The sequence below is a fragment of the Triplophysa dalaica genome, chromosome 2, assembly GCF_015846415.1.
Source record: "Triplophysa dalaica isolate WHDGS20190420 chromosome 2, ASM1584641v1, whole genome shotgun sequence".
Classification (NCBI taxonomy): Eukaryota; Metazoa; Chordata; class Actinopteri; order Cypriniformes; family Nemacheilidae; genus Triplophysa; species Triplophysa dalaica.
In genome coordinates this window covers 6,903,306-6,926,307 of record NC_079543.1, presented here as the reverse complement: position 1 = coordinate 6,926,307, position 23,002 = coordinate 6,903,306, and the positions used below count along the sequence as shown (strand labels likewise).

The 23,002-nt window shown below is 39.1% G+C and overlaps 1 protein-coding gene across 1 annotated transcript; it reads left to right on the top strand.

The window, feature by feature from the left end:
• The first annotated feature begins 3,988 nt into the window (after window positions 1-3,988).
• zgc:154142 (uncharacterized protein LOC555481 homolog) lies at window positions 3,989-22,900 on the top strand. The gene is given in 33 exon segments (XM_056767202.1): window positions 3,989-4,127; window positions 4,938-5,074; window positions 5,616-5,709; window positions 6,512-6,643; window positions 6,935-7,032; window positions 9,596-9,602; window positions 9,718-9,833; window positions 9,937-9,982; window positions 9,985-10,055; window positions 10,057-10,147; window positions 10,346-10,481; window positions 15,347-15,381; window positions 15,384-15,485; window positions 16,570-16,721; window positions 16,724-16,817; window positions 17,051-17,092; window positions 17,425-17,475; window positions 17,478-17,525; window positions 18,226-18,303; window positions 18,306-18,318; window positions 18,401-18,548; window positions 18,550-18,679; window positions 19,310-19,468; window positions 19,571-19,621; window positions 19,624-19,670; window positions 19,673-19,763; window positions 19,860-19,929; window positions 19,931-20,073; window positions 20,196-20,235; window positions 20,237-20,332; window positions 21,442-21,626; window positions 21,847-22,025; window positions 22,709-22,900. Coding segments are annotated over 33 exon segments (3,213 nt in total).
• The last annotated feature ends 102 nt before the right edge of the window (window positions 22,901-23,002 follow it).

The window sequence follows — 23,002 nt, the reverse complement described above, 5'->3', positions numbered from 1 at the left end:
AAAGAGCCTGTCCAAGGATTTGTCTTTGATGGTAATATATTATATGATTTTATATTAAAACTACAAAATGTTTGAGTCATGAATGATGTACTCCCCTCATTTTTAATGCTTTGTGTCTCTATAAATTTTGTTCATCTTTTATAGTAAGTTTTCTGTCACTAACATTCTGGTAATAATAGCACTCACATTTATACAAAATAATGCTAATGCCTGGACAACCCTTTCTAAAGGAATGTGCACAAATGTGAGAACTAACATCTGTGTCATTTGCGGATTTAGGTAATGAAAGATAGAACTTAAAACTTAATAATAATATTTATCGGGAGGTCCTATAACCCAAATAACCCAGTTTAATATTAAGAAATACACTTTTTAAAGTGTCTTATGTATTATTTATATAATAATTAAGGCCAATACATCTCCTCTGGATGTGATTAGATTTTGACATTTTTTAAAGTGAATGTGCTAAATTTACTGCCACCTTCCTAGTGTGTTGCTATGGAGTTGTCAAGGTGCTCTAGGTGGTTTTATGTGCATTGCTGTATGAATGTTATGGTGTTTGGTGTGGTTAGGTGGTTTGTTACAGACTTTGGGAATTTTTTTAATGCATTCTCAGGTGGTAGAGCATGGCACTAGCAACGCCAAGGCCATGGTTTTGATCCCAGTGATTGCACATACTCAGAAACCCAAAATGTAAAGTATAGTCACTTTGGATAGAAGTGTCTGCCAAAAGCGTAAATGTCATATGTCAATGTGGTTCAAGGACAAAGCCTATGCACCAATATTCACAGGGGGAACTCTGCAGTTATCTGTACTCTGCATTTACAGTTCATTACAGTATATCTCACAGTCTATTCTCCATGTTGCATCGCTGTTCAAAGCTCTCTTAGCAGGAGATTCCATCAGAGTGTCTCTCCTGTTGTCTGATCAGTTTTGCATCACCTCCTGTCCCTGTTTCAGCTCCCGTTGTTTACCTGCTGGATCGAGTAACTGGAGAGTTCCAGCGCTTCCGCTCATGCCGGCGTTCCCTGTGGAATATTTGCCCTAAATCTGTTTGTGCAATACACAAAGCTCCATTGTCTCTCTGTGTCCTTCCAATACACCTCCCTCACTTATTGTCTGTATGTATATTCATGTTTCTATGAGGTGCATGTTTGTGTGAATTTGTACTGTTAATACTACATGCAGTATGAAGCTCCCATGAAGGTCCCTTGTGAAACACACACACAGAAAAATCACTGTACGAAAAGACCTACAGGCTTCTTTTAAAGTCTTTCTCTCAAATGTCTTCAGCATTATTTTCCGATTAAAAAGTAAGGCCCCAATGTATGAAAAACAGGGGTTTATACCTTATGAAGCTTGTAATTGGTACTCATAGTCATTTTTAATACTTAAACTATGACAAATTAACAATATCATTAAATATTGAAAGTTACAGTAGTTAAAGGGATAGTTGGCCCCAAAATGGACATTTGTTAATCATTTTCTCACTTTCACATCATTCCAAACCTGTTTGGCTTTCTTGACCAGTACACAAAAGAAGGTATTTTGAAGAATGTCGGTAACAAAAAATAGTGGCGCTCATCGATTTTTATTGTATGGACCAAACCATTTCTCTCTTTTTTTTGTGTTCCACAGAACGGGGGAGTCATATACAGGCTTTGAACCACACGGGTAAATGAATGATGTCAGAACTTCTATTTAAAAAAATATATATTTTAAGTTTTGTGCACTCTTTAAATAGCTTACAATGGGGTTTCGGTTGAATTGTGAGCTAAATACTCTGAAAAATCTGATATCTGCAGTTTGACAAAGTGTCATCTGTGCGCACCTGATCTCACGCTGAGAACTCGGCTTGCCCTTCACTCTCTTCATCTTAATTAAACAATATGGTGCTCACAGCTTCAGCTAACAGCCGCTCACAGAAATCCTGACAATCCAAATCAGGTGTATAAGTAATTCAGCCGCACATAACTCTGTGAGAGCTGTTGATATAATATGTCTTGGATGGAAAAATCAATTTATTTACATGTTTTTATGTTCATTACAGGCTCACATTGTTGACTTGTCAGCAAGCTAACACAAAATCTCTGCACCGTTTGTTGTTTTTATGTATTTCTATTTGTAATACGGCACAATTTATTTATTCGTCATTATCATGGCCAAAATAATTCACAATAAAATTATTTCTGTTATATTTATTTATTTTACTATTTCAATACTGTAAGCAGTGGTGGAATGGCCAAGATTCACTGGATAGACTCTATTGTGGGCATATTTTAAATATACTAATATATTAAGTGCAAATTACACAACAATATATAGTACAGTATATGCATGAAACACTATATTTTTTATTTGACAGTATCTTGTATTTTCATTTTTTGGCTAGTCAATTGCATTTACTGTAAAAAGTATTTTTACAGAAATTTTAAAGGGGTCATATGATTATTATCGTTTGTTTTAGATGTAATGCAATGTTTTTACATGATTTAGGGCTAAAAAAATGTATTTTCCACATACTGTGCATGTTTGTATCTCCTCTTTTTTTTTACACAGCTCTTCGCTCTGTGGTATGATTGGCTAGTTAACCAGTGTGTAGTGATTGGTTGAATACTGCAAGAGTGTGATGGAAATGTAATGCCTCTTACCATATTTGGAACATCAGGTTCCAAAGCAATTATACTGACAGGTATGCCCACCTTACTTGCATATACATTTGGGCGGTCTTAGTCAAATCATACCACAAACTGACGTAGATTTGTGGGGGTGTGGTTACACGAGGCGTTTCAGGCAGGTCTGGGTGAGCATTCGCTTTTAGATAGAATGCATTGTTTTAATTTTCATGTCTAAAACATGCATGGGCAACTTATATCACACTAAAGACACAGAAAATCACGTATTCGTGCCATATGACCCCTTTAACAAATTGTCCACGTATAATGGAAGAAACTGAAATCTTTAATAAAAAAATATAATGTCAAATAAAAACTGAGAAAGACTGCAAATTTACAAGAAAACTGGGAAACATGTTATTTTACAGGAAAAACTGTTCTTTTATGGATTATTTGGATACATTATTTGGATATATATGGATACTTTTGTAGGGAGTCAGAGAAATAGTTTGTCACCATTTGGCTCTTAAGACAAAATGATTTCATAGTGATGTCAACAAGGTACTGGCGCTAATTGTTTAATAATTAAATAAAATGTCTAAATGTGGTGCTAAATGTGTAATATTAACGCAATATCAATAATCACCCTTCTAAATATAACACTTGTTGTCAATACCAGTATAGCAAAACCTACTACTTCCATTCTAAATCCAGTTGGGCCAATGATGACTGTTGGTGGTTGTTGAATTGAATCATTGCTGATTTGAAGTTGAATTTTGTCCATTTGACAAATTCTCATTAGTGAATGACTTCACTGTCATGTAGCGTTTGCTTTGAGTTGAGATTTTATATGCTTGTGACTGATACTACATGCTGTAGTACAAAGGTGAGTTTGTAATCCTATTGATAGTCTATAATTCCAGCAAATCGTCCACTCATTATCTTTATGTGCGATAAAATGCTGTTCGGTGCAGAACTGAGGTCTCTCAGGACCTTGGATAAGAACAACAGTCAAACGGCTTTCCAAAAGGGAAAAATACAAGGAAATTCAAGGGAGCTCTTTACAAACACAGTTCATTTTTAGTGCTTCAGTAAATACCCTTTTGAATTTTCTTCTTAGATACAATAATTACAGTCATGCTGGCCTTCAAGGTATTGATTTTCAGATAAAAAAAGATATTTGACGATTATTTGGCTATTGTTTATTCAGACTCATATAGCGGATAATTGTAGTACTGTATAGTAAAGTGCAGCTTCACAAAGGTCAACCTAACATTTCAGACCATCCGCAAAAAGAAAGTTCTTCAGTTGGCTTCGGTCGGATGCCCAAATCACAGTTTCTCCCAGGGGAACCTTGAGGAAACTCAGGAAACATGGGCTCCAAAACAGGGAAGACCACGCTGCAGAAGATTTTAATCTTCTTATTTCTGCTGCTCATGACTGCGGTCTGCATTGGAACAGTTATGGTCTATGTCATCGAGAAGAACAACTCTACAAATACAAATACATGAGGTGGGTCACTGTAAATCCAAAGATTTTGGCGCACTTGTCTTATTTTAGCTCTGATGTCCAGTCAGAGCCAAGTACAACAGCAGATAATTCATTTCAAACATCTCGGCAGTAATGAAATCTTGTGGCTGTATTTATGATTAATGGAGTCAAATCAATAGATGGCACAGTCTGAAATTTTCATTCAACAAAGAACTGTAGTTAGCGAGTAATGAATCTCTGCCGCTAAAGATTCATAAAAACAAATATTTACTACAGTAGTAGTTCTGGCTGAGGTTATTACAATTCCTCATGAAACTTTAAATGGCTTTTAAATTTAAGATTTCTGTAAAAATGATTTTGGACTGTTGTCAGAGCAATGTTGTCAGATCTTTGTCGTACAATATAATCATCTTCAAATATCAGAATACTGGATATATTTGTAAATTAGAAAAGTGTAATGCATAATACACTTATAATTACTCTTTGCACTCTCAAGAGCTTTGAGTAATGACTTTTTGTTTCCAAAGAGGCTCTTTTCACTCAATAATTAAGTTCCACCTTCAAATTGTATTTAACGTTTTACTGAATGTTAAAATTTTTTTTATTTAATTTAAAATACCGTACACAACCAAATGCCAAAGATTATTTTTGCTTCTGGATTGATTTATCTACTATAACATTACATATTATTTTTATTTATTGTCCTTTCTGTTCTGGAATTGCCAGATAGTGTTGCACTGACTTCCATGAAAAAGCTTCTCATGCTGTGTGCAGCTTTAATCAATCTGTTTACACAGACTTTGTCAAATTCTTTCCCGTCTCAGCACGCAGATGATGTGATCGATAAGGGATGTGGGAGTTTACCGGAGCTCACTGCGGCGTCAGGGGGATTCTACAGCGGGTATTACTCCAGCAGCTATGACAGCGATATGAGCTGTAGTTGGTGCATGACGGTTGTACCCGATAAGGTACAGGGTGATGCTTACTTACCTCAGCTCATTATCGGCTTGTTTGGAGACTGCAAGGCCTTAATTTGAATGAAATACACACAGGACAGAGGTTTTAATGAATGGAAAATGCAGACCATCAGTTGGTTCCAAACTGGGGTAGACAATGTTTTAAAATAAAGACTATATGAAGAGTTTCGTTCCAAAATGAGATTACTCTGCTATAATTTTTGTTCTCCAAAATCATGTTTTTTTATGTTTTCATGTATTTATTGTGTTTTATTGTGTTAATTGGCTGTATTTTTTTGTTATTATGGCTTTAATCAAAACAAACCAACTGTAGTTTGATAGATATTCATTGGAATTCACAATTTAAAAAAACATCATTTAAAATAATGGAATTCTCTCAAACTCTTCATATTATTAAAAAATGCATTTATAATTGACAAAAAGATGAAGAAGCATTGGAATAAAATCATTGTTTGCTCATGTGAAAGAGTATGAGCATTGAAATGTATTTGACATTTTTCTAGTATGGGGTTTCCTTACTAAAGGTTTTTAGGTGATTCCTCTGTGGTTCAAAGACTTCTCTTTGGAAGACTCTGGATTATGTTATGCAGATTTTGTCACTCTCAGGGATGAACTGGGAATCATCGGTGAGTGCATGGCGTGATCGGCGGCCATTTTGTGGAAAACCTTTTTACTTCAGTTCATTACCGTGAGCACAGAACTGATCCGCTTCCATCTATTCAAGAGTCATGAGACAATTAACATATGACAGAATGACTGAATGTTACTGGCCTTGCATACTATGTTGAAAATAAGGTCCAGCCAAAACTACAATTTGATAGAAAATGACAAATCCACAGCTGCTGTTATTATATCTTAAGGAAAGTTGATGACCAAACAACACCAACTCCCATTGTATGGACACAATACCATTGAGACAATTCTCAAAATATCTTCTTTTGTGTTCCACAGAAGAAAGAATCATATACAGGTTTTCAATCACATGTGGGTGAATAGTCACTGACAGGATTTTTTTATTTGGGTTTCATATACTTACAGTAAAATTCTTCGGTCTGAAAATGAGCGACGCCTGGTTGTTCAATCACAGCAATCACTTACATAAACCTTTACTTATTAGGTTCCCCTGTGATGGAATAAACTGCCAGCCTCCACCCGAACTGCAGCATCCTTCACAACTTTCAAAAAACAGTTCAAAACATACCTGTTCCACATTTATATGACTAACCAATAACTGTCTATTTTATTTTTTTATATGCTCTACTTGTAAAACGCTTTGGATAAAAGCATCTACCAAATGAATAAATGTAAATGATTTTACAAGTTAAATAAATATATTTTTATCCTTTTGAATTATGGTCATTTTAAATTGTGGTATTATGGATTAACGTTTTAAGAAATTTAACATTTACAACCGTGTTGCTCCTGCAGGGAAGTATTGTGGCTACTCCACACCCAGACCCATAGGAAACAGCCTTTCTGTGTTTTTTGACGCCAACGATGGACACGGCGCGAAAGGATTCAAACCTCTGTACCGCACCATATCCCCTGAAATGACAGCAGGTAATAATTACATAATTAACATAATTAACAAACATTTCAAGTGGAACAATATCATCGCCTGCTCAGCTTTATGTATCAGCATTTAACGTGTGTTATTCTGCTCAGGACAGACGGTGGAATGCTGTTGAATGTGTCTCAGTGCAGTTGACCTAGAAAGAGAAGCAGAGTGTGCACACGTGTGTATGTGTGTGTGTGTGCGTGCGTCTGGGGTGTAATGGGGAGGGGGCTGTCAGAATATCATTTGGAGTCTCTATGCATCTGACACACTCTCTCTCTTTGTCTCTTTTCTAGAAATAGTTGGGGCTGGTGGTGTTCTTCAAGTTGACCGTGGGGAGCTGTTGACCCGTGGCTTTCCAACGCAGAACTATGAGAATGGCGAGCTCTACCAGGTGCTGCTGAGGATCAATTTGACCTCCACACCCTCTCTTTAATTATCACAATCTGCCCTTTTCCATTTTGAGACTCTAGGGTCTGCGTTGTTGTCCCTTTTCCATCCACATTGTTTATTTTTTTGAACAATGTGTTACATTTACAGTATACATATGGTTGGTGAGTAGAGTCCTCCCTCATATGATCGTAAACCGCTTTGGGTGTACAGCTATAAACAATAAAGCGTTATGTAAATGCCTCATTCATATACATATATAATATTCCATAGTCACAAATAAACCCAGCTTCACACTAGGGATAAAATAGAGACATTTGGGTCTTGCATGAGTGGGATTTCCTGTTTGTTTATATGTTGGTGTTTAAATCACTTGTATATTTGATATGCTTAATAGGATTAAAGATTTGAACAAACACTAGCAGTTCGAAAATAGGCATTGCTGCTGCATCATTTTTGCTGTGGACATGAATGACAAATTAAGTGGCCTGCGTTCAGATTAATTGCAAGCTGCTGACCAACTAGCAATGCCCTAGCAACCACACAGAACTTCAAAGAAACCACCTGATAATTCTCTAGGAATAATTCAGAACACCAAACTAATAACCAAGCAACCACTTACCAATGTGTGACGGTACATGTGGAGAGAACCCAATTGCAGGCAGCTTTATGTACACACAAAAAGACTTTTATTAAAAAGATTACAGAAACACCCACAATGAGAAAAACGAACTTATGTGGAATAAACTCAAACAAAGACTTCCCACAAGAGGGGAAAAAACAAAAGAGAAAGGATACTAAAACAACAAAACCTAAGACACGACTTGATACACAATAAACATCTAGACAAGGGGCAAGGTAATCCACAAGGCAGGGTAGCAGCAAGAGCAAGAGCAAGAGCAAGAGCAAGAGCAAGAGCAAGAGCAAGAGCAAGAGCAAGAGCAAGAGCAAGAGCAAGAGCAAGAGCAAGAGCAAGAGCAAGAGCAAGAGCAAGAGCAAGAGCAAGAGCAAGAGCAAGAGCAAAGCATTATAGCAAACATGCAAAAAGAACGAGCGCAGGACGATAGACACGTTGGGACCAAATCAAGGATAATCAACAAGGGACAGGTGTGGGGAATGAAACACTAATGGAAAGCTAACGAGGGAACAAGAGGGCCGGGGCCATAGACGAGACCCGAGAGAACGTATATTATGTATTGACCAACAATAATATGTTTCTCTTCACACAAAACCTAAGGCTCTGCCATGATTCTGCCACAAGACCAAGAAAGACATGACATGATGAGGCAGAATCATGACACCAATGCTTTTACATTCAACCTAAACACCCTAGCAACCACCTACCAGTGCCCTGCCAATTATGCCGTGGTTAGATCAAATTTAAATTTGAGCATGCAAAATTCATTCTTTTCACATTTCTGTAATGAGAGTTCAAAATGTGACGTTTTGATTTTCTATTGGTCTCAAGTGATGGGAATACGCAGATCAGAGAACATTTCTATGCAGTGAAATTCAAAATATCATTTGACGGGCATGCATTTTCGGTCTGTCGCATTCGCATGCGTATGAATGGAAGTCAATGGAGTGAAAAGTCAAGTGTGACCGTGTCTTTACCCTGAACAGCAACCACCCAGAATATCATAACAACAACACTGATCATCCTAGTAATAACCCAGAACGTCATAGCAACTACTTACCAATGCCCTTAAATTACCCTGAACATCCTAGCAACCACCCAGAAAATTGTAGGAACCGTATGCCCAAGCATTCACAAAGCAATTACACAGAACATCTTACCAACCATCTACCAATGCCCTAGAAACCATCAGTGCCCTACCTATCACCCTGAACATCCTAGCAAACTCACAGAACATCTTAGCAACCATCTACCAGTGCCTTACCAATCCCACTGAACATCCTAGCAACCCCCCGAACATCATAGCAACCACCTACCAATTCCCTAGCAACCACTAGTATCCTACCAATCCCGCTGAACATCATAGCAACCACCCAGAACATCATTGGAAACATCTACCAATTCTATTGCAACCACCCAGAACATCATTGGAAACATCTACCAATTCTATAGCAACCACCCACCAAATCCCTACACTACACCTCCCTAGCAAGTTTCGCACTGGCAAACATTTCACCAAATGTAAAGAAAGTTTCATTGTGTTTTTCGACAGACTAGCAAAGGTTATGAATCTTGCGAGGCTAAACTCTGAGGAGATTGTGGAGGGCTTTAGTGAGCAGATTTGATGATCAGTTTTAACATGAGGGGCTTTGATTGGGGAAGTTCAGATTGCTAGAAGCTTCCCCGATGTTTTACTGTGCCATCTGGCAGGATATTTACTCACATCAGCTAGTCGACAGCCTGGCACTCAGCCTTCATTTTAAACTTACTACAGATGCATGAGAAAGCACAAATTCACCAGCCTGTCAGGACACCAAAATTGCATCAACAGCTCATCAATCTCTATATTTAAAGCGTGTGAGGCAGAGTAGGTGCTCCAAATTTGCAATTTGCATGTCGTAATTAAGATAATGATGTTGCAGTCTTTGAGTGGATTAGTTATCAGGTGAGAAGAGTAGGTTGATGATTGATGTTTGTTGTTGCCAAACAAGACCAATTGTTAACGAATCATATTGAATTTGTATACATATTGAATTAGACAGTTTTTGAAAGTACAGGTGCCGGATAGGCAACGGGTCCGGCTTACATTCAAAGCCTTTGACCTTGTCCCAGAGTCCTGTGGTGATTTTGTGGACGTCTATGATGGCGCCTTAGATGGTGGCGTCCAGGGGGGATTGTACTGACATTTCCATCCAAAAAGTTTCTATTTGTCGTCTGGCGAACATCTGCTCGGTCATTTCTATCCACCAACAAACATACATCTCAATTACTGTAGGTCACTTTTGTGGAAACGAGGTCCCAGCTTTAGTGGTGTCTGGCTCAGTATGGTGGTTCGTTTCAAATCTGATTTGAGGCAGACCGCTAAAGGCTTCAGTGCTGTCTACACTGTAAAAAACTACCCCGCCCGTTACAACCCTGTCAACCACCAATGACACAACTGCCCAACCAACGAGCACCTCCATTCAGATAACTGCCCTCAGAGGTAGTACAGTGTTGATGTCACCATGAAACTGTCTAAATGCATCGTGGACACTTTGTGCTTTTTCAGACTAAATCACTGAAGAAAGAATCTATTTTTAATAAGCACAGTTTTTGACAACATCATTGTGTGCGATAGAATTGAAACTGCAGGATGTGATGAAACTGTCTAGGGAATAATGCTCTATCACTCTCCGTTCAGATTCTGGTTACGGGTCCCCCGGGAAGCGGTTCGGACGTAAAGGTCAGATAACATCCATGAACTATCCTCCGGCTTATCCTGCCAACCTGCGATGCTCATGGGACATCACGTTAGATGAAGGCCTCTTCATCAAATTGTAAGTTCATAAGATGATAAGATCATTGTCTCTGATACTCAGCAGTCTTTGGGTGAGACATTACTCCTGTTACATTTGGTTTGTGTTAGACATGAGGCGGTATACAATAATACAAAATATTGCAATAATGAACATAAACTTATCTAATATTTCAAAGGTTTTCTGAACAGTTTTGATTTCAAGATCACACATTAGATTTTTTGCTAATGAGATCTTTTTATCAATATTATTATTTAGAAATGAACAGAAATATTGGTTTTTAGTCCTTTTTCAAATAAGCTTTAACTTTTTTGGTTTGTTTTTGTTCATTTTATTTAAAAAACATAATTGCTATAAAATCAAATAACAAAATGTTGCTATAATCAAATAAATAAATTATTTAATTTATTTTAGTTTCAGCTTAGCTTTTTTATTTTGGGTTAACAATTTCAATGCCTCAACAAAATGTCAACATTTCTTAGGCAACCTTTTTAATTTTCGTTTAGTTTCCAAATGATATTTAGGCCATTTATTTAATATTTTTATATTTATTTGACTTCAATAAACAGACACTTTTTAACTGTCTTAGTGTCACTAAACTATAATATCTTGATTACGAGAGTGACAAAAGTATGAATTGTGTAATAGTAAAACAGATATCTAATGTTATAATTTTTTATCTGATCTAAAACATGCCAGACCAGAAAATATTTGTAAAAATAAAGTGTTATTTTATATTTGAATCTTTTCGAAACTGTTGGTTAGTTTCAAATGTTTTATATTTAAATATTCATTTTTTTATTGGGAAAATTGCGCAGTGTAACATGACGTTTTTCTACTTATTTTGTAACAAAACCCATAACCACGGTATCACGCCATACGGTATTGTGCGGTATATACCATGTAATTACCCATTACGATATGATAACCTGGTTACACCTGGTATAGACACAGATGGTAAATCATACTTAAAACTTTCACGAAGCTTAAATTTTCAACCAGTTTTTACAACACATTTCAGTACCATGATAAAGGATCAACAATTGGTATTCGAAAACGCACAGTATTGACACATTGCCCAATATGGTCAAGACTAAATCTTAATACTGAATATGAATATTTATTTTGATTTATGCTCAAATAATTATTAGCTAAAGTAAGCAATATTCCTATTTTGAAAATTGTTCCTCTAAACTCAGCACATCCTGCAAACATTAAACAGACCTGCCTTCCTTTGACAAAACAAAATTACCGGTTATTTAATTGGGTGAAACGTGCCAGGACGTAGCATATCCGAGAAGATCTTTGACTTTATTTTGGGTCCCATAACTAAACGGCACTTCTGGCGCAAGAGTTGCTGGCGTTCTCATGTCTCTCTCTCTCTCTAATCCCTCTCACAAAGGAGCTGAAAAACTGATTATCATCAGTCTGAGCGAGGCATGAGCCAACAGGCAAGCGTACTATAAATTACAGCTGCTTATTACTGAACATTAGAGCTGCGAGCAGCCGACACGCTTATCTGCGGGGGCTTTTCAAGGATTGCACACCAGATACCGCCGATATGTCCCAGCACAGGCTGACAAAGTGATGAAGAGAGAGACTGAAGGAAAGATGCAAGAATTCTGAAAACTTCTGTGTTTGCAAATCAAAACTTAAAACTAGTAAAAAAACCTATAATAATACTTGTCATGACTCTCAAGGTGAGACATGGCGTGAGAACCCAAGTGCAGGCAGACACAGACGGTATAGATGGTAAACGAGGATATTTATTAACAAATAAACACTAAACAAGACAGGCAAAACAAAACCCCACGTGGGGGGAAAACAAGACAGGGATATATATAATTTTAACAAGAAACACTGTTACCAGTGTTTGTTTTATAGTTTAGTAAGTCAAACACTAAACTAACACTTACTAGACAAGGAGACAGGAACAAGTAAAGACGGGGGCGTGAAGCAAACAGCAGACAGACTCACAGGTACTGCATACAATGCACGAGCAACGAGACAAAGAAACATGAGGACTCTTTATAGGGGAAACAGACAAAGGATAGTTAACGAGAAACAGGTGCTGGGGATTAGCACTAAGGAGAGGCTGACAAGGAACGAGATGTAGGGAACAATGATGAGACACGAGAAAGATCACTCAATCTCACACAAAACCATAGGTTATGCCATGATTCCACTCAAACAACAAGAAATAAACATGGCATGATAGTGGAATCATGACATAAGCCCCCCCTTTAATGAGCACCTCCAGGTGTTCATCAAGGGGTCACTAACGAGACAAGACTGACTGGGAAACAGACAAAAACCAGACAGACAAGGTGAACATGACAAGAGGCATACACGACATAATCACAAATGGGTTGGGGTGAGACAACAGAAATAACAAACAAGGGAGGGGGGGTGGGGGCAGACAAGAAAACGTGGGAAGTCCAGAAGGGGTAGGGCTGGGTGGGGATGTACCAGCCCTTGGGGACACGCCAGGGCGCGGAGCCCCAGGAGGCTTGACAGGGGTAGTCCTGGGGGGAACTGTCCTAGTCCCCTGCAGGACTGTAGGGCTGGACCACGGCTGGGATGCCGGGCTGGACCAGGGTTGGAAGATCGGCTGGGCGGCCGGACTTGACGGCGGCTGGGCGGCCGGACTTGACGGCGGCTGGGCGGCCGGACTTGACGGCGGCTGGGCGGCCGGACTTGACGGCGGCTGGGCGGCCGGACTTGACGGCGGCTGGGCGGCCGGACTTGACGGCGGCTGGGCGGCCGGACTTGACGGCGGCTGGGCGGCCGGACTTGACGGCGGCTGGGCGGCCGGACTTGACGGCGGCTGGGCGGCCGGACTTGACGGCGGCTGGGCGGCCGGACTTGACGGCGGCTGGGCGGCCGGACTTGACGGCGGCTGGGCGGCCGGACTTGACGGCGGCTGGGCGGCCGGACTTGACGGCGGCTGGGCAGCGCTCTCTGACGGCGGCTGGGCCGGACGGACCGTCACCTTCCCACAGCGCCCCCCCAAAAAATATTTGGGGTTTGACACCACCGGACTCGGGACCACAGGACTCGGGGAACCCGGAACTGTTGCCGGTTGCTGAACTGGGCGACAGGACAGCAATTTCGGCCTGGGACGTCCTCCACGTGGCCTTCTCCTCCCACTACAGTCAGTCTGGCCCACGGCTGACTCAGCCGGGCCAGTGGGGAACCGAGGGAGTACCGGGAAGGAGGACTCCCGCGACGTCGTCCTCGAGTCTCTAGCCACCCACTCATCTTGGACTCCACCAGAAGGGCTGGCGACCGTGGAGCTCGAGCCAGAGGGTACTGACTCCCCAAGGGCAGCGGCGGCCAGGACGATACCCTCCGCAGCGCTCGACCGTGGGGTGAAAGTCCCATGTGGAACCTCACCCCCGGGATCGCTACGGTTGGCCACGTACCTGACCATGTCCGCAAACCCCAAGGGAGCCAGCAGCCTCTTCTCTGACGGTGTGAGGCGCCGGGTGAGGCAGCAGTTGAAGATCGTCTTCAACTCCGCCTCACCAAACTCGGTCACCTCCGCCACCGCCGAGAATGCCCTGGCGAACTCCTGGTCACCATAATTCCCCTGGCGGAATCCAAGCATCAAGTGGGCCTGGCGAGACCGCAAGGACAACGTCGTACCGTCCATGCTGCCTACTGGGTTCTGTGGTGGCTCGTGCATTCTGTCATGACTCTCAAGGTGAGACATGGCGTGAGAACCCAAGTGCAGGCAGACACAGACGGTATAGATGGTAAACGAGGATATTTATTAACAAATAAACACTAAACAAGACAGGCAAAACAAAACCCCACGTGGGGGGAAAACAAGACAGGGATATATATAATTTTAACAAGAAACACTGACTTACTAAACTATAAAACAAACACTGGTAACAAACACTAAACTAACACTTACTAGACAAGGAGACAGGAACAAGTAAAGACGGGGGCGTGAAGCAAACAGCAGACAGACTCACAGGTACTGCATACAATGCACGAGCAACGAGACAAAGAAACATGAGGACTCTTTATAGGGGAAACAGACAAAGGATAGTTAACGAGAAACAGGTGCTGGGGATTAGCACTAAGGAGAGGCTGACAAGGAACGAGATGTAGGGAACAATGACGAGACACAAGAAAGATCACTCAATCTCACACAAAACCATAGGTTATGCCATGATTCCACTCAAACAACAAGAAATAAACATGGCATGATAGTGGAATCATGACAAATACTAATAATAATGAGTGTAAACAACTTATTTTTAGTTAGAACCTCAGTTTTGTAAGCGTTTTGTTTATGCGCTTAATGAAAAACAACGATTTTATTTCATCAATACAGAAAAAAAAATATATATCAAATAAATAGAAATATAGTTTTTGCCCTCCTGCACTCGTGAATTGTAAGGCTCATGGGTCTTCTTGACATTTTGTCCTTACTTGTCAGTTGCAAGTGTGTGTGCGTGCGTGTTTTCTCCACATCACTTCCTTTGTCCTGGCTGTCAGGATGAAGTTGTGTGTGAGTGATAGTTCCACTGACAGACTGTGTTACCATGAAGAGGGAAACAGCACAATCGTATGTGTACAAAATGCATTATGAACAAACTGGGCTTGTCTTTTACGGCTATACAGGTCAATGTATATACAACATTTATAATGTGTTGCAGGAAGACATGAACGTCTCTCACATCATCATGAAATTCCATACGAATGCAGATAATGACTGGCTTAAAGTTTTCAAGCACTAATAATTGCATTTTGTTGTTGCTAATGTGTGTTATTTCCAAGCATAACAATTATATAATAATGTGAAATAATATCAATCCCGAGCCAGTAGATGGTAAGCAATGCAGAAACTGACCCTCTCTCTCTCTCTCAAGCACACACTGCAGCTTTGTTCTTCCCCCTGTTCTGGTTACATCAGTAACAAAATGTCGCTCAGTTTTCAATCAGATGCTCGACTAACCGACCACAGATTCTCTGCCTCATGGGAGGCTGTGTATCCAGAGGACCTTGCCGGTAAAATACTTTGTAAAGTTACGAAGGCATTTATCTACTCTTACCTCAACACACCTCACATGAGCTCTGCTGATGCAGCTATGGGAACTCTGCCCAACGGCTATCAGGCTATCAGTTCTGTACTTGCCACCTAATTTATCTTGATGTGTGTGTATATTCTTGCCTATGGATATTTTTTCATGGGATATTTCACCCAAAAATGTAAATCTGTCATCATTTACTCACCTTCAAGTTTTTCCAAATCTGTAAAGATTTCTTTGTTCTGATGAGCACAGAGAAAGATATTTGCAAGAATGCTTATAACAATACAAATCTTCCCCCCTTGACCCCAATAAGAAAAACTACTTTATCACTTTTTTGTTCTGTTAAACACAAAAGAAGACATTTTGTAGAATGTAGGACAGTAAACAGTCAGGCACTTTTTACTACCATTGTATTTTTCCTACTATGGTGGTCAATGGGGTCCAGGAACTGTTTGGATTTACATTTTTGGGTGAAGAACTAATGAATGAAAAATAAGTGGGGCAGAATAAAGTGACAGATAATGTCATTATGATTTACTATATGCACTATGAGCTATATTTCACAGATGTCACATGTCACAGTTCAAGGTCCAATGTGTAGTTTATTAGAGATTCTACTGACAAAATAATGCAAAATAATATACATAGCTATGTCTTCAGAGGTGTATAAAGACCTTACATAATGAAGCGTCACGTTTTTATGACCTCAGAATGAGCAATTTCTATCCACGCCGTGGGTCCCCTTACATGGAATTTGGCATGTTGTTTCTACAGTGGCCCTACATGGACAAACTGCTCTACAGAGCTCATTTCGTTAATATATCTCCTTCGTCAAAGAAGCGAAAACATGATGACATCTTAGTTCTGTGTCAGCCACCGTAGTGCTTCGAAATGGAGGGGTGAGCGGTGGAGTCTGCCGTTTGTTGCAATTCGCAACCTCACCCTAGATGAGGCTAAATTTCATACACTGGACCTTTAAAGGAATAGTTCACCGAAATGTATCTTTCTCTTATAATTTGCAAAACAAAAAGGAACCAAACCTTACTTCTTATGTCCTGCAGATATCCAGGGATGCGAAGGTGTCTCTGAGGAGAAAACCGGAATCATCAGGTCTCAAAACTGGCTCATGAACTGCCCGGCTAACAGCATGTGCCTGTGGATCATAAGCAGTCCCGAGGGGAAGATCATTAAATTGACGTTCACTGATTTTGACGTGTGGAAGAGGCGGGCATTCTATTTGCCAGGTGTTATGACAACGTGATCGTCTATGACGGAACACAGCCAGGAGCGAAAAGATACATTAAGGGAGGATGAGAAGGGGCAATTCGACGCAACCTGTTTATGAGGCATTTGACCAAATCGAACTGTGATATGTTTACAACCTCCAGAGGTTGTGTTTGTTTATAATTTACTGTGCTGGGAACGGTAGGTTGTGGTAAATTATATAAGGCTACGTCGTATTCATTGAAAGCACCTCAAATAAATTGGTGATCCGTTTCGACGCTGATTTTTTCACCCATCCGACACTGACCACCCATACAGATCCTCCGGCACCACCCAACCCATGAGATGACATCACGATTGGTGTGAACTAAATGCTTTATTTAAAAAAAAATCTTGTAATAACTTGATGTTGAAAGTGAAGGAATGTTGTGTTTATGTCAATATACAACATTGTTAACTTAACAAATATTACAAATAAGTATATTTCAATCAAATCATTTAAAAATATATAATAATGACATGTAATGAGGTTATGGGTTTGAGTTCAATTTGCATGTCTTTCTGAAAATGTATACAAATTCTGGTTAATTCTCATCTGAAATATTTTAATCACGTAGAAAATTCTTCAGATTAATCTTGCATCTGCTGTCATGTATAACTAAAGCAGTTTCATCTCCTCTCACCTTTAACAGATTGGCCCATGAACTGCGGGAAGCCTTCAATCCCTCCCGCAGTCGGCTCTCGCAGCCCGCCAAAGCTCACTCCTGGCATTGCCAAGTGTCTATGCAGGTACAGTTAAACATAATTTAATCTCACACTGGCGGTGGTTCATGCTTATCTTACCTCATATCACAAAGAAAATGTTTGACTTTGTATCTCTGTCTAAATACAGTAGATGAGATGTTTTTTTAAATGGACTATCACTGAGTGCATGATCAAAATCAACATTATTTAAATGTTTTTGATTAAAAATAAAAAAGTTATTAAGCAAGTGTATACAAAAATCTATGTTCAAATCTGTCCTCTTATTATACCTCGTTTTGCAACAATAAGCTTACAATAATGATTTATTGAACTTATGTTTTATTATTACCCAAGGCTCAACCGATTTCAATTATTTCAGGGTGCAATTTTGAAGGAAATGTCAATTGACATATTTTAATGGGACACTACGCCCAAATATGAAAATCTGTCTTCATTTACTCACCGTTGAGTTGTTTCAAATCTGTTCAAGTTTCTTTATTCTGATGAAAAATGGAGAAACATAATTGGAAGAATGCTCATAAGCAAACACTTCTTGGCCACCATTGACTACAATAGTAGGAAAAATGACAATGGTATCAAAAAGGCCCCAGAACTGTTTGCTTTCCTATATTCTTCAAAAGATCTTCTTCTGTGTTTAACTGAACAAATGTTTTTTTATCAAATATTCCTACTATGGTTCTTTACTTTTTCTGCTGTAAAAAGTTCTAAATATAATTTTTCATTGAAAGTTTGGCCTGAATCTCGTCCCATGTTCTTTCATACATATGGGGGAACTTTCATCCATAAGAACTGTGTTCTGACAGCTGCTACTGCTTCATCAGGTAAAAAAGATAATTTACACAGTGAGATTTTTTAAATGTATTTATTTTAATTCATGCTCATCTTAGTCTGGATTTTGATCAGGTATGCAGATCAGATGCAGCTCTGGAAGATGTGTCTGGAGAAACACAACCTGACCTTCTCCAAGTAGACTGAGTAGAGATTTATCGTGGGGCCCATCTATTTCCACAAGGGCTTCCGGTACCCACAGGTGCCCACGGTGGAGTTCGACAATTGCTCTGGTGCTAATGGATGGAGATGCCATAACCACCTTCTTTGTTAATTTCGCTGGTATTCCTTCTGTTGAAGAGGTTCTGCCCAAAGGCAGAACATGCTACTCCACCGGCTGGGGGGATAAAACAGGTGAGGTTATCAATTCAATCACATGACTGAAACCAGATATTGATGTATAGTAATTGTTCTAAGAACATAAACATGCACACAGATTGAAATATAGTCATTTTACTAACGGTATTGTTAGTGTTGTAAATGGTTTGGTTTACAATTTTTTTACCAATGTCTTTAAATAGCAAGCTGTGACATCCATTTTCTGTAAATGCTTTTCATATATGTGTATAAGAATGATTTTATACATTGTACATAATGGCACAGACAGTTTAGGAGTTATTTCGCCCTCTGCTGGAACATTTGAATAATGTTATTTTATTAAATAATTCATTTAAATTATTTTAAATGAAAATTCTTGAATAATTTATGGTAATGTCATTCCAAACCCAGTAGAACAACAAAAAGATATTTGAAAAAATGTCTTTAACATAAAAGCATTTGTCCCCATTGAGTTACACTGTTTAGACACTACCACTAAGACATTTCTCAAAATGTCATCTTTTGCGGTCCACCTAAGAATGAGTCATGTACAGGTTTTGAATGACATGAGGGTGAATAAATGATTAATTTTTACATGTGAGTGAACTTCCCCTTTAAAAGTTTAAGAATAAAAATAAGCTTTATGTCTCTATTGTTGCTCAACAGATAACTCCACAGCTCCTTTAGTGGCTAAAGCTTTGAATCAGGTCGCCCTGCCTTTAGTGCCTTATGACACTTATAAGCGTATGAAGTATTGGTGGTTCCAGGTGAAGACCTCTTTGATCTGCTGTGGTTACATGTCACACGATGATCTCAAGTCTGTATGCCAGATATGACACTATTCTAAGATAAAGTATTGGTAAACATGTCCTAGATGTTGTATTTCAGAATACAAAGCCAGAAATATTTCACATGACCGTATATCAGAACAGGGCGACTCAGGTGGTTCGTTGGTTTGTAAAGACAGCCCATCATCATCATCGAGGTGCATGGCATCACCAGCTTTGACCACATCGGCTGCATGCATCATGGACAAAAAGCCCCAGCATGGTCACCCGATCCTATACCTACCTCGACTGGATTAAAAACATAATTCGAAAAGATATCTATGACCTCACCAGTGTGCAATTTAACTGGATAAAATAACCTGAGATTTCGTAATCCAAAAATGTATAATAAATCAAAATGTTGGAGTTTTAAAAGCCTTTTTTTTAAGGATTTGGTTATGGAGGACTCAAAGATCTGGTTGGCACCGAAGGTTTTCCGTCATCAACAAACTATTCTGGACACTAATGGAGCTTCCTGCCAGTGGAATATGCATGTGTCTACAGGGAAAAACGTCCATCTCCACTTTAGCTACTTCTCACTGGAGGAGACCACACTGTACCTCCACTAAAAAGTCACTCTCAGCGATAACATCGGCTCTCTAGGTTGGAATATTCCCAGTGGCTTTTCAAGTTTTTCTGGCGTGCTCTCTCCGGTGGGCCGCTGTGGCGTCGGGGGAATATGGCTGATTTATGAGCTAGTGTCATATCTTGTCTGTTTCTCTCAGGTACCAACTGTAGCACAGCTCCACTGAGAGATATGGTCGGCTGGCGACACAATCTCTGTCAGTTTCTCCTCCAATGACAAAGTTATGTACTTGGGGTTCGGTGCCCACTGGAAAGCAGTTGATCCTGCTGACATCGAGATTAAGTAATAACACAGAGAACACTTTAGGCAACTTCCATTTGAGGTAATATACACTGTGCTCTTGAAGTATACTAATAAAAAAGCGGACTCCTTATTCCTGAATAATACCTGACTGTAACTACTGCACAGAAAACGTTTTGTTTTGTTCCTATTGACTATTAACAATATTATACATATAATTATCAATACATCTTTAAGTATCAGTGTACATTAATATTCATAAAATATAAAATATTTTATGCCATTTAATATTAATATTGTTAATAATACTATATTAATGCAGCTATACCTAAAATCTGTAATTATCATTTTGTTTTTAGTTTTATTAATGTTAATTCATAAATAGTATAAATATGAGTATTAATCAATAATGATTATACATTTTTTAAAATGTAAACACCATTTTATATTTATGCAATATTATAAATAATATGAATTCGATTTTTTTATAATTTTATCTTTTTATGTACATTTTTGTGCTTTTGTCAAATAAATGTTTTTAAGTTAATAAAATGTTTTAAGAATTTAAGTATTAATAAACTAATTAATCTTGCAAACACTACAATAAACACAGCAATGCCCTGGCAACCTATTAGAACAGACTGTTATGTCACAGTGCGTTTCGCACATATAGACCAGCTCAGGTGCGCGCCTGACTGCAGCTAACTTCCGGTCTGTGTTTGTTTATCGGCCTGGCTAGTGGCTCATTTGACTTCATATTAATTTGTAATGTTTTATTGTATAATAATTGTAAGAATGAAATAATCTACAGGCACTTGCGAATGTGTACCAGAAATTAAGGGCAATCCGCAAACAGGAGCATTCGCAGTACCGTTTTTATTATGTTGTTGCATTGACACCACCTGCCACCACTTTACGTTTTTCACAAATATTCTTGATATTAGTCTTCAGGAAAAGTAGTACGCAAAGTCATGTTAAGATGCCAAAATGGTTGGTTTGGAACACTCAAGGTCAATGGCCTTTAAAATAGTATTTTACCACCTCGTGTTGAAAATTAGGATCATAAAGGTGGTATCCATGTGAAAATAACATAATATTTTGGAGCACAGTAAAACAATATTTTTCATTGTTTTAATTGTTCCTCTAGCCGCCGTTGGTTGCGGGGGGCACTTAGTGAACAGGGGGGAGTTACATTAACCAAACCAAGCAGTGTGCACCTGGATTATCTCCATCCATTCTGCCAGAATTGATGTGGTATTTACTCACTTTGAACTTCAGTACGTCAACCTGCTGGGAAAGTGTGTGAATTATGTGGAGATCTTCAATTCCAGTGTCTTATCAATGAATAAGACTAAAGTATATCCTGACATCTACATTACATTCTGACATATACACATATATTCCTACATAAATCAGCGGGGTCCAAGAATTGTTTGGTTACAAGCATTCTTCCAAATATCTTTCTGAGTTCAGCCAAAAAAAGAAATAAGTAATTCCTTTCAGAATCTCATTTTTGTGTGAACTATCCCTTTAATGGTCTTTTTTTTTAGACAAATTCTGCAGCTTTGTTCCACCATCCCTGAATCTCCCTTATAACAAAATCACCATTTGTTTCCTAAGTAACGCAGTTGGACAGGAAAAGGGTTTCCGGGGCTACTGGACCACAGATCCAAGTGTTTTTCCCACTCTCCCCCTCCTCCGCCCAATCCATGGGATGACATTCTCATCAGTTAGTATTTTAATGTGCTGCTATACATTATTATCATTACCATGCAAAATATTGACTGTGCTTGTGATGAAAAATGCAATGCCAATGTCCACACCATGGACAAAAATGTTGATTTTATTTATGAATTGATTTATGAACAGGGTTGATGTCTTGAGATGTACAGTATTTGTTATAGGAAATTAATTAACATTTCCGGGATCGTAATGTGTCAACCAATCAGAATGAACCATTCAAAAATTACATGGAATAAATAACACTGTGTGATTTACTTGCAGGCCCATCCATCCATGACCATACCGTCCCAGCATGTTTGTGGAGGCTCAATCATCCATGAGCAATGAATCTTCTGGCTGCTGCTGTGCTTCAATAATCAAATTCTTTAGCCGTTCTGAAAATGTATGAATTTTAACACATTAGCTACATCTCAACCTAGGTGGCATTTGCAACATATGATTTACTTTACTAGTCCTTTGCAATTCCAAATGATCCTAAGATAGTTTTCAATGAATTTGAGGTTTATGCAAGTTGTTAAATTATCTAAAACCTAACAAACATTTTTTCACATGTTTTGTGAAAAAAGCAAGTGTAAAAATCTAACATGTGGTTTCTTGTAGATTTACAGCTCCTAATGGTTGGCAGACGTGTTTTGGCAAACATCACATGAACTCTGATTGGACGGTCAGACTGATGTCTGCGTCCCTATCAATGCGATCATATCCCACAAGGACTTCATCTACCCACAGAACAATGATGTGTCCAGCGACATCGCCCTGGTGCGACTGACAAAAGCGATTACCGTGACGCCCGAGATCAGTAAAGTTTGCCTGCCCAAACCTGAGTCCATCGTGCCCGCTGGGCACGTTTGTTTTACGTAACGGGCAGGGGGATGAGAAAGGTTAGCGAAAAACAAAGAACCATTTATCTGATATAATGACTGCAATGAATAAACCCTTCAGTGCACATTTCTGGCGAAAATT